Consider the following 17,113-nt stretch of genomic DNA (forward strand, 5'->3'; position numbering starts at 1 on the left):
GCATTCATCCAGGCACAGGAAAGGACAGGGTCAGGGAAGGAGGACTCTGGGCGGCAGCCTGCACATTCCCCTTCCACGCTTGGCCCCCAGAATGGAGGAGGGTGTCTGGATTACTGGGCGAGGTGTCCTCACTTCCTGGGGACTGTGGGGGGTGGTCAAAAGGCCTCTATGCCCCACCTCCTCCCTCTGCCCTGCTGTGCCTGGGGCAGGGGGAGAACAGCCCACCTCGTGACTGGGGGCTGGCCCAGCCCGCCCTATCCCTGGAGGAGGGGGCGGGACAGGGGGAGCCCTATAATTGGACAAGTCTGGGATCCTTGAGTCCTACTCAGCCCCAGCGGAGGTGAAGGACGTCGTTCCCCAGGAGCCGGTGAGAAGCGCAGTCGGGGGCACGGGGATGAGCTCAGGGGCCTCTAGAAAGATGGAGCTGGGACCTCGGGAAGCCCTGGCCTCCAGGTAGTCTCAGGAGAGCTACTCGAGGTCGGGCTTGGGGAGAGGAGGAGCGGGGGTGAGGCCAGCAGCAGGGGACTGGACCTGGGAAGGGCTGGGCAGCAGAGACGACCCGACCCGCTAGAAGGTGGCGTGGGGAGAGCATGTGGACTAGGAGCTAAGCCACAGCAGGACCCCCACGAGTTGTCACTGTCATTTATCGAGCACCTACTGGGTGTCCCCAGTGTCCTCAGATCTCCATAACTGGGAAGCCAGGGGCAGCGACACGGTAGCTAGCCGTCGATTGGAGAACTTTAAAATGAAGACTGAATTAGCTCATAAATGGAAAACGGCGCTTAAATGTGAGGTTAGAGCTTAGAATGTGAAGGGAGAATGAGGAATGCGAGACTGGGACTGAGATGGAACCGGCGGTGGGGAGGGGGAGGGGGTGTGGAATTTGAACCCCGGGAGAGAAAGATGGAATTTTGGCTATGGAGGCCGACCTGGGGATGGGGAAATAAGAGAAGACCAGGAGGGAGTTAAATAGGGAATGGGTTGGGGGCGGCTTGGTAATTGTTTGTGCTGGGATTAGGCTGTTGCAGATAATGGAGCAAGGCTTGGAAGGCTAACCTGGGGTGGGGCCGGGTTGGGGTCGGGCTGGGGGTGGAAGGAGTCCTCACTGGCGGTTGATTGACAGTTTCTCCCTCCCCAGACTGGCCAATTACAGGCAGGAAGATGAAGGTTCTGTGGGCTGCGTTGCTGGTCACATTCCTGGCAGGTATGGGGGCGGGGCTTGCTCGGTTTCCCCGCTTCTCCCCGTCTCATCCTCACCTCAACCTCCTGGCCCCATTCAAGCACACCCTGGGCCCCCTCTTCTTCTGCTGGTCTGTCTTCCCCTTGAGGGGAAAGCCCAGGTCTGAGGCTTCTATGCTGCTTTCTGGCTCAGAACAGCGATTTGACGCTCTGTGAGCCTCGGTTTCCTCCCCCCGCTTTTTTTTTTTTTTTTTTTGAGCCAGAGTCTCACTCTGTCGCCCAGGCTGGAGTGCAGTGGCGCAATCTCAGCTCACTGCAAGCTCCGCCTCCCGGGTTCACGCTATTCTCCCGCCTCAGCCTCCCGAGTAGCTGGGACTACAGGCGCCCGCCACCATGCCCGGCTAATTTTTTGTACTTTGAGTAGAGAAGGGGTTTCACTGTATTATCCAGGATGGTCTCTATCTCCTGACCTCGTGATCTGCCCGCCTTGGCCTCCCAAAGTGCTGGAATTACAGGCGTGAGCCACCGCGCCCGGCCTCCCCATCCTTAATATAGGAGTTAGAAGTTTTTGTTTGTTTGTTTTTGTTTTGTTTTTGTTTTGTTTTGAGATGAAGTCCCTCTGTCGCCCAGGCTGGAGTGCAGTGGCTCCCAGGCTGGAGTTCAGTGGCTGGATCTCGGCTCACTGCAAGCTCCGCCTCCCAGGTTCAGGCCATTCTCCTGCCTCAGCCTCCGGAGTAGCTGGGACTACAGGAACATGCCACCACACCGGACTAACTTTTTTTGTATTTTTAGTAGAGACGGGGTTTCACCATGTTGGCCAGGCTGGTCTGGAACTCCTGACCTCAGGTGATCTGCCTGCTTCAACCTCCCAAAGTGCTGGGATTACAGACGTGGGCCACCGCGCCCGGCTGGGAGTTAAGAGGTTTCTAATGCATTGCATTAGAATACCAGACACGGGACAGCTGTGATCTTTATTCTCCATCACCCCACACAGCCCTGCCTGGGGCACACAAGGACACTCAATACACGCTTTTCCGCTAGGCATGGTGGCTCACCCCTGTAATCCCAGCATTTTGGGAGGCCAAGGTGGGAGGATCACTTGAGCCCAGGAGTTCAACACCAGACTCAGCAACATAGTGAGACTCTGTCTCTACTAAAAATACAAAAATTAGCCAGGCCTGGTGCCACACACCTGTGGTCCCAGCTACTCAGGAGGCTGAGGCAGGAGGATCGCTTAAGCCCAGAAGGTCAAGGTTGCAGTGAACCACGTTCAGGCCACTGCAGTCCAGCCTGGGTGACAGAGCAAGACCCTGTCTGTAAATAAATAACGCTTTTCAAGTGATTAAACAGACTCCCCCCTCACCCTGCCCACCATGGCTCCAAAGCAGCATTTGTGGAGCACCTTCTGTGTGCCCCTAGGTACTAGCTGCCTGGACGGGGTCAGAAGGAACCTGAACCACCTTCAACTTGTTCCACACAGGATGCCAGGCCAAGGTGGAGCAACCGGTGGAGCCAGAGACAGAACCCGAGCTTCGCCAGCAGGCTGAGTGGCAGAGCGGCCAGCCCTGGGAGCTGGCACTGGGTCGCTTTTGGGATTACCTGCGCTGGGTGCAGACACTGTCTGAGCAGGTGCAGGAGGAGCTGCTCAGCCCCCAGGTCACCCAGGAACTGACGTGAGTGTCCCCATCCCGGCCCTTGACCCTCCTGGTGGGCGGCTATACCTCCCCAGGTCCAGGTTTCATTCTGCCCCTGCCACTAAGTCTTGGGGGTCCTGGGTCTCAGCTGGTTCTAGCTTCCTCTTCCCATTTCTGACTCCTGGCTTTAGCTCTCTGGAATTCTCTCTCTCAGTTCTGTTTCTCCCTCTTCCCTTCTGACTCAGCCTCTCACACTCGTCCTGGCGCTGTCTCTGTCCTTCACTAGCTCTTTTATATAGAGACAGAGAGATGGGGTCTCACTGTGTTGCCCAGGCTGGTCTTGAACTTCTGGGCTCAAGCGATCCTCCCACCTCGCCTCCCAAAGTGCTGGGAATAGAGACATGAGCCACCTTGCTCGGCCTCCTAGCTCTTTCTTCGTCTCTGCCTCTGCTCTCTGCGTCTGTCTTTGTCTCCTCTCTGCCTCTGTCCCGTTCCTTCTCTCTTGGTTCACTGCCCTTCTGTCTCTCCCTGTTCTCCTTAGGAGACTCTCCTCTCTTCCTTCTCGAGTCTCTCTGGCTGATCCCCATCTCACCCACACCTATCCCAGCCCTTCTCCTCGCCTCCCCCTGTGCGCACACCCTCCCGCTCTTTCGGCTGCAGGACGCTGATGGACGAGACCATGAAGGAGTTGAAGGCCTACAAATCGGAACTGGAGGAACAGCTGAGCCCGGTGGCGGAGGAGACGCGGGCACGGCTGTCCAAGGAGCTGCAGGCGGCGCAGGCCCGGCTGGGTGCCGACATGGAGGACGTGCGCAGCCGCCTGGTGCAGTACCGCAGCGAGTTGCAGGCCATGCTGGGCCAGAGTACCGAGGAGCTGCGGGCGCGCCTCGCCTCCCACCTGCGCAAGCTGCGCAAGCGGCTCCTCCGCGATGCTGATGACCTGCAGAAGCGCCTGGCAGTGTATCAGGCCGGGGCCCGCGAGGGCGCCGAGCGCGGGGTCAGCGCCATCCGCGAGCGCCTGGGACCCCTGGTGGAGCAGGGCCGCGTGCGGGCCGCCACTGTGGGCTCCCTGGCCAGCCAGCCGCTTCAGGAGCGGGCCCAGGCCTTGGGTGAGCGGCTGCGCGCACGGATGGAGGAGATGGGCAGCCGGACCCGCGACCGCTTGGACGAGGTGAAGGAGCAGGTGGCGGAGGTGCGCGCCAAGCTGGAGGAACAGGCCCAGCAGATAAGCCTGCAGGCCGAGGCCTTCCAGGCCCGCCTCAAGAGCTGGTTCGAGCCCCTGGTGGAAGACATGCAGCGCCAGTGGGCCGGGCTGGTGGAGAAGGTGCAGGCTGCCGTGGGCGCCAGCACCGCCCCTGTGCCCAGCGACAATCACTGAACGCCCAGACCTACAGCCATGCGACCCGACTCCACCCCGTGCCTCCTGCCACCGCTCAGCCTGCAGCGGGAGACCCTGTCCCCGCCCCAGCCGTCCTCCTGGGGTGGGCCCTAGTTTAATAAAGATTCGCCAAGTTTCACCGCATCTGCTGGCCTCCCTGTGTGATTTCCTCTAAGCCCCAGCCTCAGTTTCTCTTTCTGCCCGCACACTGGCCACACAGTTCTCAGCCCCCTCCTCTCTGTCTGTGTTTGCCTGTCTGTATCTTTCTCTCTGCCTTTTTTTTTTTTTTTTTAAGATGGAGTCTGGCTCTGTCACCCAGGCTGGAGTGCAGTGGCGTGATCTTGGCTCACTGCAACCTCTGCCTCTTGGGTTCAAGCGATTCTCCTGCCTCAATAGCTAGGATTACAGGCTCATGCCACCACATCCAGCTAATTTTTGTATTTTTAGTAGAGACAAGCTTTCACCATGTTGGCCAGGCTGGTCTCAAACTCCTGACCAAGTGACCCACCCACCGGCCTCCCAAAGGGCTGAGATTACAGGCCTGAGCCACTGTGCCTGGCCTCTGCCCCTCTTTCTTTTTTGGGGGGGGACAAGGTCTCACCCTGTCACCCGCCATCACAGCTCACTGTAGCCTCCACCTCCTGGACTCAAGTGATAAGTGATCCTCCCACCTCAGCCTCTCCAGTAGCTGAGACTACAGGCGTACACCACCAGGATTAATTTGTGGGGAGTGTGTGTGTGTGTTTGTGGAGATGGGATCTGGCTTTGTTGCCCAGGCTGATGTGGAACTCCTGGGCTCAAGCGATACTCCCACCGTGGCCTCCTGAGTAGCTGAGACTACTGGCTAGCACCATTACACCCTGCTTTTTATTATTATTATTATTTATAGAGACAAGGTCTTACGATGTTGCCCAGGCTGGTCTCAAACTCCTGGACTCAATCGATCCTCCCCCACTGGCCTCCCAAAGTGCTAGGATTACAGGCGTGAGGCACCGTGCCCGGCCTGCCCAACCTAATACCTGTTCCTCAGAGTTGCAACTCCAAATGACCTGAGATTGGTGCCTTTATTATGAAGCCGTTTTTCTTTTTTTCTGCTGTCATTGTTCTCCCTCCTCTCCTCCAGTCTTATCTGATATCTGCCTCCTTCCCACCCCTCACCCAGCCCCGCCCCTCTGTCTCCCTGTTCTCCTTAGGAGACTCTGGCTTCCTGTTTTCCTCCACCTCTATCTTTTATCTCTTCCTCCTACGGTTTCTCTCTCCCTGGCCTGCTTGTTTCTACCCCCAACTCCCTTCATCTGGGTTTCTCGCTCCAACGCTCGGTTTGGTTTGAGCCCTCTCCTTCTCCAGTTCCCTCTGAGCTAGCTGTCCCTTCACCGGCTGTGAACTGGGCTTCCCTGCCCAACCCTCATTCTCTTTTTTTTTTTTTTGAGACAGAGTCTCACTCTGCTGCCCAGCCTGCAATGTAGTGGTGTGATCTTGGTTCACCGCAACCTCCACTTCCCGCATTCAAGAGATCCTCCTGCCTCAGCCTCCAGAGTAGCTGGGATTTTGGTAGAGACAAAGCTTCACTACGTTGGCCGGGCAGGTCTCGAACTCCTGACCTCAAGTAATCTGCCTGCCTCACCCTCCCAAAGTGCTGAGGTTACAGGCATGAACCACCTCACCCGGACCATCCCTCATTCTCTATCCTTTCCTCCAGTTGTGATGTCCACCCCTTGTGTTTCCCAACAAGCCTACTGGGTACTGAGTCCAGGCTGGGAAGAGAAGGGAGCGGCTCCTTTGTCGAATTCTGCACCAGGCCCATGCTGAGATGAGAGCTGGCGCTCAGAGAGGGGAAGCTTGGATGGAAGCCTAGGAGCCGCCGGCACTCTCCTCCCCTCCCACCCCCTCAGTTCTCAGAGACAGGGAGGAGGGTTCCCACCAACGGGGGACAGGCCAGGACTTGAGCTTGTATCTCCTGGGCCAGCTGCAATGTCTGCATGTCCCTCTGCCCGCCTTGGCTCCTGCACGTCCTGAACTCGGTGCTTTCCCTGGCGCTGCTCTGATCACCCACGAGGAGGCAGTTCCCCTCCCCTGGAGATGACTCACCAGGGCTGAGTGAGGAGGGAAAGGGTCAGTGTGCTCACAGGCAGGGGTCCTGGTCCACTGAGCCTGCTGCTGATTCACTATGTGTCCAGGGGCTGGAGCAGCAGCCTCTCAGAGCCTCGGTTTCCCCAGATGTCAATGAGGGGATCAGCATCAGTCACATCTGCCACCTGAAGAGTCGAACCTTGAGTTCTCACCTATAAGAATTTTTTTTTTTTTTTGAGACAGTGCCTTGCTCAGTCGGCCATGCTGGAGTGCCGTAGCACGATCATAGATCACTGCAGCCTCCAACTCAAGTGACCCTCCTGCCTCAACCTCCTGAGTAGCTGGGGCCACAGGCACCCACCACCATACCTGGCTAATTTTTTCTTTTTTGAGGCGGAGTCTCACTCTGTCGCCCAGGCTGGAGTGCAGTGGCACCATCTCGACTGACCACAACCTCCAACACCCAGGTTCAAGAAATTCTCCTGCCTCAGCCTCCCAAGTAGCTGGAATTACAGGCGCACACCACCACACAAGGCTAATTTTTGTATTTTTAGTAGAGACGGGCTTTCACCATGTTGGTCGGGTTGATCTCCAACTCCTGACCTCAGGTGATCCACCCGCCTCGGCCTCCCAAAGCGCTGGGATTACAGGCGTGAGCCACCATGCCCGGCTATATTTTAACATTTTTTGTAGAGATGGGGTCTTACTATGTTGCCCAGGCTGGTCTCAAACTCCTGGGCTCAAGCAGATACTCCTGCCTCAGCTTTCCAAAGTGGTCGGATTACAGGTGTGAGCCACCACGACCAGCCAACCTATGAAGACGTCTAAGCAGACAGGGCACCCTATCTCACTACATCCCCAGTCAGATCCAGAGGTGATACAAGGATGGGAAGAAGGTTCCAGAACAAAGGCTGGCAGGGAGTCGTATGGGACAGGAGCTGATCCAGCAACAATCCAGAGAGACATCCTGGAGCCTGGGAAGGAGAAGGACAGCCCCTTTTTTTTATTTTTTATGTTTTTGAGACAGAGTCTCACTCTGTCACCCAAGCTAGAGTGCAGTGGCACAATCTCGGCTCACTGGGACCTCCACCTCACGGTTCAAGCAACTCTCCTGCCTCAGCCTCCTGAGTAGCTGGGACCACAGGTGCACACCACCATCCCTGAATAACTTTTGAATTTTTGGTAGAGACGGAGTTTCACCATGTTGGCCAGGCGGGTCTCCAACTCCTGACCTCAAGTGTTCCGCCCACCTCAGCCTCCCAAAGTTCTGGGATTACAGGCATGAACCACTGCAACCAGCCAGTAGCCCCCATCTTTGCCCCTCGCTGAGCCCTACTGGATGTTCTTGGTTGGGCGACAGTTTCCCCATCTATAAAACAGAAACTCCTATAGCAGAGGAGAGGATGAGGTTGGAAAAGCAGGAGCACTGTTTTCTATTCTTGTGGGGTCAGGGAAGCAGACATCTGGGTGGATGTTTGGGGAATGTTGGGCTCAGTTGGGGAAGTAGGGGGGCCCCTGGGGCTGACAGGGACTGGAAGCTCTGAACTGGCCAGAGGGATGTTGCAATCCTGCCAGGGTCTTGTCTATGCTGTCCCTTTCACAACCATCCCCCTACCGCCAGGCTGACACGTGGTTGTGGGGGCACAAGGCCAGCCAACCTAGAGTCTGAGGCTGGGCCGAGGACACCCTCCCCACCAGCTGCCAGGGTCACTGGCGGTCAAAGGCAGCTGGTGGGGAAGGAATTGGACTCCAGCCTTGGGGGACGGATGTGGTGATGGGGGGAAGCAGGCTTGGTGCCAGGAGGGGCCTTGGAGGGTGAATAAGAGCAGATGGAGTGTTGGGGTGAGGCAAAGGGGGTGAGTCCCGGTGGAAGGGAGGAAGGGGCATACACTCAGAACTTTTCAGCTGAGGGTTTTAATTTTTTGAGATGGGGTCTCACTCTGTCCCACCAGGCTGGAGTGCAGTGGCGCAATCACAGCTCACTGCAGCCTTGAACTCCTGGGCTCAAGCAATCTTCCTACCTCAGCCTCTTGAGGAACTGGGACTACAGGTGTGCGCCACCACACCCAGCTAATTTTTGAATTTTTTTGTAGAGATGAGGTCTCCCTATGTTGCCCAGGCTGGTCTCCAACTCCTGGGCTCAAGCAATCCTCCCTCCTCAGCTTCCCAGAGCACTGGAATTACAGGCATGAGCCACCACACCTGGCTAATGCAGGTGAGGTTTTTACAGTGTCGTCCAGCTAAGGTGACCCCCTCGCAAAAAAGGGAGACAGAACCATCAAGTTAAGAGCCCAGAGAATATCAGGGTGGTCTGGGGTGCTTCAAGGGCTGATCTGAAAGAAATTGGAGGTGGCACGCAGGGTAGGAGTGCGGGGCCAACTGAGAGACCCCAGCAACATAAAGGAAGAGTTGTTGGGGCTGAGGAGGCTTGCTAAGAGAGGGGAAGTGGGGGAAAGAGGTGGTCTAGGGACATGGTGTGAATGAGGGGCGGATGAGATCACAGGGTTATTACTAGAAGGCCCCTGAGGGCAGATGTCCACAGAGACAGGACGAGGCTGTCCTCTGAGTTGAGGAAAGGGGCTATGGTAGTCTGAGGACCCCCTAGAGTCAGGGAGATTGGGAGGTGAGGGTGCTGAATGGTAAAGGGCTTTGGGGCTAAGGGAAGTGCCGGGGACCCCACCTGACCCCAACGCCCACGGGCCAGGGGCAGAGGAGAAAAACCTGGGTGGGCAGAAGGAGGCAGGCTCAGGAGGAGAGAGATCAACATCAACCTGCCCCGCCCCCTCCCCAGCCTGATAAAGGTCCTGCTGGTGGTACAGGACCTCCCAACCGAGCCCTCCAGCAAGGAGTCAGGTTGGTGCTGAGCGCTTGGGAGGGACACCAGCCTCCACTCTGCAAGAACTCAAAAAAAAGAGATGAGGGGATCATGGGAGGAAGAAAGGGAGGCACGGAGGAGGGTGCTACTGATCCCCTGCACCCCTCCCTCTGCCTCCAGAGTGCCCCTCCGGCCCCGCCATGAGGCTCTTCCTGTCGCTCCTGGTGGTGGTTCTGTCGATAGTCTTGGAAGGTAAAAGTGGGATGGGAGAATTGCGGAGTTGGACTTTTGGAAGAGTGAAGGTGGCTACAGGCCTGGGTCCCGGCTTAGAGGACCTCTGAGAGCTCTGGGGCCCCCTCTGGGTCGTGATTGCCCCATTGTGGTCGGGTGGGTCTCCAGGTTCTCCCAGGCTCAGTTCGGCAGGCGCCAAATCTGCCCAGGAGAGCCCTAGCATCTGATGACGTATTGACGCCTACGCCTCTGGGATTGGCTGTCCTCCTTCTACCGCCTTGAAACTGGGTGATCAGGGCAAGGGGCTGTGGGAGGAGGTCAGTGCTGAGTAAGGCAATTCCCAGCGGCTTGAGCCCCACGCGGTCACTCCAGTATCCTCCCCATTCTAACCACATGATCCCCAAGGATCTCCTTATCCATCCCGGGATCCCATCCCAAGGGGGTTCCAATAACAAATTTTTGGCCGGGTGCGGTGGCTCATGCCTGTAATCTCGGCACTTTGGGAGGCCGAGGCAGGCAGATCACTTGAGGTCAGGAGTTCGAAACCAGCCTGGCCCACATGGTGAAACCCCATCTCTACTAAAAATATAAAACAATTAGCCAGTTGTGGTGGCGTGCGCTTGTAATCCCAGCTACTTGGGGGGCTGAGGCAGGAGAACTGCTTGAACTCAGGAAGTGGAGGTTGCAGTGAGCCGAGATCACAGCACTTGACACGGCAAGTCTGCGTCTCAAAAAGAAAAAAAAAAATTTTGCACCGCTGCCCATCTTCCTGGCAGGCCCAACCCCAGCCCAGGGGGTTCCAGACGTCTCCAACTCCTTTGACGTCCTGGAGGGGTTTGGAAAGACCCTGGAGGACAATGTTCGGGAATTCATCAACCTCATCACACAGAGTGAACTTCCTGCCAAGACACGGTTAGAACCCTTCCCAGGGCACAGGAGGGCTGGGGTGTGTTTTGGGGTGGAGCCCTGGAGGATGGTCCAAGATGGACAAATTGAAAAAAAAACAAGTCCCAGAGAGGCTGACAGCGTCCTTCTGGTCACACAGCTAGATCTCAAGGATCTCAGACTTCAGGGACAGTTTCCCGGACTCCCATCCAGGCCACATTTTAAAAGATGGTCTTGGGCTGGGCGCCGTGGCTCATGCCTGTAATCCCAACACTTTGGGAGGCCTAGGTGGGCAGATTGCCTGAGTTCAGGAGTTCGAGACCAGCCTGGCCAACATGGTGAAACCCTGTCTCTACTAAAAATACAAAAAAATTCGCCTGACATGGTGGCATGAACCTGTAATCCCAACTACTCGGGAGGCTGAGTCAGGAGAATTGCTTGCACCAGGAAGGTGAGGGTTGCAATGAGCCAAGATGGTGCCACTGCACTCCAGCCTGGGTGACAAAGCAACATTCCGTCTAAAAAAAGAGGAAGAAAAGATGGTCTTGCTCAAGTACAGTGGCTCATGCCTGTAATCCCAGGACTGTTGGAGGATTGCTGGGGCCTAGGAGTTTGAGACCTGCCTGGCTAACGTGGCGAGATCCTGTCCCTATTTTTTATTTATTTATTTATTTATTTATTTATTTATTTATTTTGAGATGGAGTCTCGCTCTGTCTCCCAGGCTGGAGTGCAGTGGTACCATCTCGGCTCACTGCAACCTCTACCTCCCCAGTTCAAGCAATTCTCTGCCTCAGTCTCCTGACTAGCTGGGATTACAGGCACCTGCCACCATGTCTGGCTAATTTTTTTTGTATTTTTATTAGAGACAGGGTTTCACATCTTGGCCAGGCTGGTCTTGAACTCCTGACCTTGTGATCCGCCTGCCTCGACCTCCCAAAGTGCTGGGATTACAGGTGTGAGCCACCACACCCGGCGATCCTGTCTCTAAAAAAAAAAAAAGCCTGGGTGCAATAGCTCACGCCTGTAAACCAGCACTTTGGGAGGCCGAGTCGGGCAGATCACCTGAGGTTGGGAGTTCAAGACCAGCCTGACCAACATGGAAAAACCCCATCTCTATTAAAAATACAAAATTAGTCGGGCATGGAGGTATATGCCTCTATTCCTAGCTACTTGGGAGGCTGAGGCAGGAGAATCACTTGAACCTGGGAGGCAGAGGTTGCAGTGAGCCGAGATCATGCCACTGCACTCCAGCCTGGGAAACAATAGCAAATCCCTGTCTCAAAAAAAAAACAAAAAAAAAAACAGATGGTCTTGTGGGGTAATGGAGGACCCAAACTTGGCCAGACCTGTGTCCCCAGGCTGGCATAGAGCCCCTTACTCCCTGTGTGATCTTAAGAGAGAGGCATTACTGTGAGCCTCAGTTTCCTTCCTGTAAAATGGTGGTTCTGAGGGGAAGTAAAGGAGAGGGTCTACAGGGTGTCTGGCACACTGTAGATGCTCAGTACATCTTTAAATCCACCCTTGCTCCCTGTGGCAAGTTAGAGAATCATTCCTTAACACATATTTATTGAGCATCTGTTAAGTGCTGGAAACTGTTTCATTGTGGGCAATAAAACAGTGAAGAACATGCCGAGCACGGTGGCTCACACCTGTAATCCCAGCACTTTGGAAGGTTTGGAAGGCTGAGGTGAGTGGGTCACTTGAGGTCAGGAGTTTGAGAACCCTGTCTCTACTAGAAATACAAAAAATTACCCAGGCATGATGGCATGTACCTGTAGTCCCAGCTACTCGGGAGGCTGAGGCAAGAGGATCCCTTGAGCCCAGGAGGTTAAGGCTGCAGTGAGCTATGTTTGTGCCACTTCACTCCAGCCTGGGCAACAGAATGAGACCCTGTCTCAACAAGAAAGAAAAGGAAGGAAGGGAGGGAGGGAGGGAGGAAGGAAGGAAGGAAGGAAGGAAGGAAGGAAGGAAGGAAGGAAGGAAGATTGGAGGGAGAGGCAAAGGTCCTAAGCCAAGAAGGTTGATCGATAATCATAATCAAGAGTGGGTGGCATTCCAGGCATGTGAACAGCCTGGTCATAGGCAGGGAGACTGGAAAGTACCTTTGAATGAGAACAGCTAAGGCAAGGGCAGATTGGAAGAAAGAGTTGGTAGCAAGAGATGGCAGGCCTTGAAAGCCAGACCAGGGGTTTTTTTGTTTTTTTTTTTCTGAGATGGAGTCGTCACGCTCTGTTGCCTAGGCTGGAATGCAGTGGCGTGATCTCGACTCATTGCGATCTCCACCTCCCAGGGTCAAGCAATTCTGCCTTAGCCTCCTGAGTAGCTGGCGTCCACCACCATGCGTGGCTAATTTTTGTAATTTAGTAGAGACAGGGATTTGCCATGTTGGCCAGGCTGGTCCTGAACTCCTGACCTCAAGTGATCTGCCTGTCTCGGCCTTCCAAAGTGCTGGGATTACAGGCGTGAGCCACCATGCCCAGTCAAGGGTAAAGTGTTTAGACTTCATCGTGCTCTGGTCCATCTGTGAACCTGAAGCACAGAAGTTGGCCCACCCAGCCCAGCGGACCTCCTAATCCCACAGACAGTGGGGATGGAGATTCAGGAAGGGGAAGAGGTGGGAGTCAGGTAGCAGGTAGAATTTGGACAGCCTGGGAGGGAGCTGCACACAGTGACCCCTTCCTTATCCCTCCCCACAGGGATTGGTTTTCAGAGACATTTCGGAAAGTGAAGGAGAAACTCAAGATTAACTCATGAGCACCTGAAGGGTGACATCCCAGGAGGGGGCTCTGAAATTTCCTGCACCTCAGCACCTGTGCTGAGGACTCCCTCCATGTGGCCCCAGGTGCCACCAATAAAAAGCCTATAGAAAATTCTCTCCTGAGTGCTTCTTCATTGTGGGCCAGGGGTGCCAGAGAGGGTAGGGGCTGCGGGAGAGGGCAGAGGCTGTACCTTAGAGACTCCTCACAAGCCCTCCAATGCTCCATCTCCTTGTCCTGTGATAAGGATGTTTTAACTCCGTGGTCTCAAAAGGATCTTCCTAAGAACCTTGCAAACTGGGCCTTATTAATCCCATAAGGGCATTGAGGCCCAGAGAGGTGAGGCTACTTGTGTAAGGTCACACAGCCAGGAAGTGGAGAACTGGGACTAGATTGAACCCTCAACCTGGCAATGTCACTACGCTACTCTTTTCCTGGTGTGGTCTACCCGAGATGAGGGGTTGAGGTTGTTTTATGTTTTGTTGTTTTGAAACGGAGTTTTGCTCCTCTTGCCCAGGCTGGAGTACAATGGCATAATCTCAGTTCACTGTGACCTCTGCCTCCCAGGTTCAAGTGATTCTCCTGCCTCAACCTCCCAAGTAGCTGGGATTACAGGCGTGTGCCACCACACCTAGCTAATTTTTGTATTTTTAGTAGAGATGAGGTTTCTCCATGTTGATCAGGCTGGTCTCGAACTCCTGACTTCACATGATCCACCTGCCTTGGCCTCCCAAAGTGCTGGGATTACAGGCATGAGCCACCGTGCCTGGCCTTTTTTTTTTTTTTTCTTGACACAGAGTCTCACTCTGTCCCCCAGGCTGGAGTGCAATGGCGTGATCTCAGCTCACTGCAACCTCTGCCTCCTGGTTTCAATGGATTCTCCTGCCTTAGCCTCCCTAGTAGCTGGGATTACAGGCATGTGCCACCACACCCAGCTAATTTTTTTGTATTTTTAGTAGAGATGGAGTTTTGCTATGTTGGCCAGGCTGGTCTCAAACTCCTGACCTCAAGTGATCCACCCGCCTTGGCATCCCAAAGTGCTGGGACTACAGGTGTGAGCCACCTCACCCAGCTTAAGATTTCATAAGAACGATATTTGTAAGCCATATAACTAATAAGGGGTTAATATTCAAAATATATAAGGGACTCCTACAATGCTAGTGGGAACACCAAACACCGCAGCCACTGTGGAAAACAGCATGGGGGTTCCTCAAAACGTTAAAAACAGAACTACCAAATGATGCCGTAATCTCATTTCTGGGTATTTATTCCAAAGAATTGAAATCAGGACCTTGAAGAGATACCTGCCCTCCCCTGTTCACTGCAGCTCTGCTCAATACCCAAGATATGGAAACAACCTAAATGTTTATCAACAGATGAATGGGTCAAGGAAATGTGGTCTATACATGCAATGGAATGTAACGCAGCCTTAAAATGGAAATCCTAGCTGGGCTCAGTGGCTCACCCTTGTAATCCCAGCACTTTGGGCGGCCGAGGCGGGCAGATCACTTGAGGCCAGGAATTTGAGACCAACTGGGCCAACATGGCGAAACCCCGTCTCGACTAAAAGTACAAAAAAATTAGCTGGGCGTGGTGATGGGTACCTGTAAACTCAGCTACTCGAGAGGCTGAGGCAGGAGAATCACTTGAACTCGGGAGGCGGAGGTTGCAGTGAGCGGAGATCACGCCATTGCACTCCAGCCTGGGTAACAAGAGCAAAACTCAGTCTCAAAAAAAAAAAAAAAAAAGAAAAGGAAATCCTGAAGCTGGGCGTGATGGCTCACGCCTGTAATCCCAGCACTTTGGGATGCCAAGGCAGGAGGGTCACTCGAGGCCAGGAGTTGGAGACCATCCTGGCCAACATGGTAAAACTCCATCTCTACTAAAAATACTAACATTAGCCAGGTGTGGTGGTGTGCACGTGTAATCCCAGCTATTTGGGAGGCCGAGGTGTGAGAATCGCTTGAACCCAGGAGGTGGAGACTGCAGTGAGCCAAGATCATGCCACTGCACTTCAGCCTGGGTGTCAGAGCAAGGCTCCATCTCAAAACATGAAAGGAAATCCTGGGCCGGGCGCGGTGGTTCACGCCTGTAATCCCAGCACTTTGGGAGGCCAAGGCAGGCGGATCACAAGGTCAAGAGTTTGAGACCAGCCTGGCCAATATGGTGAAACCCCGTCTCTACTACAAATACAAAAATTAGCCGGGCATGGTGGTGGGCGCCTGTAGTCCCAGCTACTCAGGAGGCTGAGGCAGGAGAATTGCCTGAACCTGGGAGGCAGAGGTTGCAGTGAGCCAAGATCGTGCCACTGCACTCCAGCCTGGGCAACAGAGCGAGACTGTGTCTCAAAAAAAGAAAAGAAAAAAAGAAAAAAGGAAATCCTGGGCTGGGTGCAGTGGCTCACGCCTATAATCCCAGCACTTTGGGAGGCCAAGGCAGGTGCATTACAAGGTCAGGAGATTGAGACCATCCTAGCTAACATGGTGAAACCACGTTTCTACTAAAAATACAAAAAAAATAGCCGGGTGTAGGGGCATGGGGGCGGGCACGTGTAGCCCCAGCTACTCGGGAGGCTGAGGCAGGAGAATGGTGTGAACCCAGGAGGCGGAACTTGCAGTGAACCAAGATTGGGCCACTGCACTCCAGCCTGGAGGACAGAGCAAGACTCTGTCTCAAAAAAAAAAAAAAAAAAAAAGGAAATCCTGAAGGTGGGCCCAGTGTCTTATGCCTGTAATCCCAGCGCTTTGGAGGGCTGAGGTGGGAGGATCATTTGAGGCCAGGAGTTCAAGACTAGCCGGGGTAACATGGTGAGACACTGTTTCTACCAAAAAAAAAAAGAAGATATAAAGAGAATAAATAAATGTATAAATATTACTCTCTGGGGTTAATGCATTCCCTTCTCCCCGAAAATCAATTCTCCAAACTCCTATACTCTCCTCTCTTCTCACTCAGCAGTCTGTTAGAACTCAAGTCAGACTTTTTGTTTGTTTGTTTTTTGAGGCAGAGTCTCACTCTGTTTCCTAGGCTGGAGTGCAGCAGCACCATCTCAGCCCACTGCAACCTCTGCCTCCCAGCTTCAAGCGATTCTCCTGCTCAGCCTCCCGAGTAGCTGGGACTACAGGCGTGTGTGTGCCACCACACCCAGGTAATTTTTGTATTTGTAGTAGAGACGGAATTTCGCCATGTTGCCCAGGCTGGTCTCGAACTCCTGAGCTCTAGCGATCAACCCTCCTCGGCCTCCCAAAGTGCTGGGGTTACAGGCATGAACCACCGTGTCCGGCCTCAAGTCAGACTATGCTCTTCCTCTGCTCAGAACTCTCCTGACTCTCAGAGTCAACCCAGAAGAATTTACCAAAGGCCTATAAACGGAACACTACCCTGTCCATGATCGCCTCATCTCTGTCTCTCTGTCTATCACTCACAAGCAACTCCTCGCTATTCCTCCAACGTACTGGGCACGCTCCCACCACAGGGCCCTTGCAGTTCCTATTCCTCTTCCTGGAATGCTCTTCCCAGGGGTCCAGATATCTGCCTGGCTCCCTCCTCACTTCCTCCGGTTCTCTTCCAAAATCATCCCTTGCCAGACGTGGTGGCACACGCCTGTAATCCTAACACTTTGAGAGGCCAAGGTGGGAGGATTGCTTCAGCTCAGGAGTTCAAGACCAGCCTGGGCAACATAGCAAGACCCCATCACTCCTAAAAAAAAAAAAAGAAAAATTAGCTGGGCATGGTGGTGCACACCTGTGGGCCCAGCCACTCGGGAGGCTGAAGTAGGAGGATGGCTTTGAATCAGGGAGGTTGAGGCTGCAGTGAGCCATGTTCTGAATTAGATACTGGTGATGATTGTGCATCCTTGCCAGTATAGGAAAAACCATTGAACTGTACACTTTAAAAGGGTAAATTTAGCCGGACGCAGTGGCTCATGCCTGTAATCCCAGCACTTTCGGATTCCGAGGCGGGCAGATCACTTCAGCTTAACAGTTCTAAACCAGCCTAACCAACAAGGTGAAACCCCATCTCTACTAAAAATTTAAAAATTAGCCAGGCATGGTGGCAGGTGCCTGTAGTCTCAGCTACTTGGGAGGCTGAGGCATGAGAATTTCTTGAACCTGGGGGCAGAGGCTACAGTGAGCTGAGATTGCCCCACTGCTCTCCAGCCTGGGC

The 17,113-nt window shown here is 54.2% G+C and overlaps 2 protein-coding genes across 2 annotated transcripts; both read left to right on the plus strand.

Moving 5' to 3' along the window:
* Positions 1-394: 394 nt before the first annotated feature.
* On the plus strand, positions 395-4,331 carry APOE (apolipoprotein E). Its single transcript, XM_025367945.1, is given in 5 exon segments — positions 395-418; positions 420-453; positions 1,139-1,204; positions 2,660-2,852; positions 3,474-4,331. Coding segments are annotated over 5 exon segments (1,035 nt in total). The 3' UTR covers positions 4,192-4,331.
* A 4,757-nt stretch (positions 4,332-9,088) lies between these two features.
* APOC1 (apolipoprotein C1) lies at positions 9,089-12,947 on the plus strand. Its single transcript, XM_025367946.1, has 3 exons — positions 9,089-9,328; positions 10,084-10,219; positions 12,890-12,947. The coding sequence occupies exons 1-3, from the start codon at positions 9,277-9,279 to the stop codon at positions 12,945-12,947; spliced, it is 246 nt and encodes an 81-aa protein (XP_025223731.1). The 5' UTR covers positions 9,089-9,276.
* The last annotated feature ends 4,166 nt before the right edge of the window (positions 12,948-17,113 follow it).

Source organism: Theropithecus gelada, chromosome 19 (genome assembly GCF_003255815.1).
Source record: "Theropithecus gelada isolate Dixy chromosome 19, Tgel_1.0, whole genome shotgun sequence".
Taxonomy (NCBI): Eukaryota; Metazoa; Chordata; class Mammalia; order Primates; family Cercopithecidae; genus Theropithecus; species Theropithecus gelada.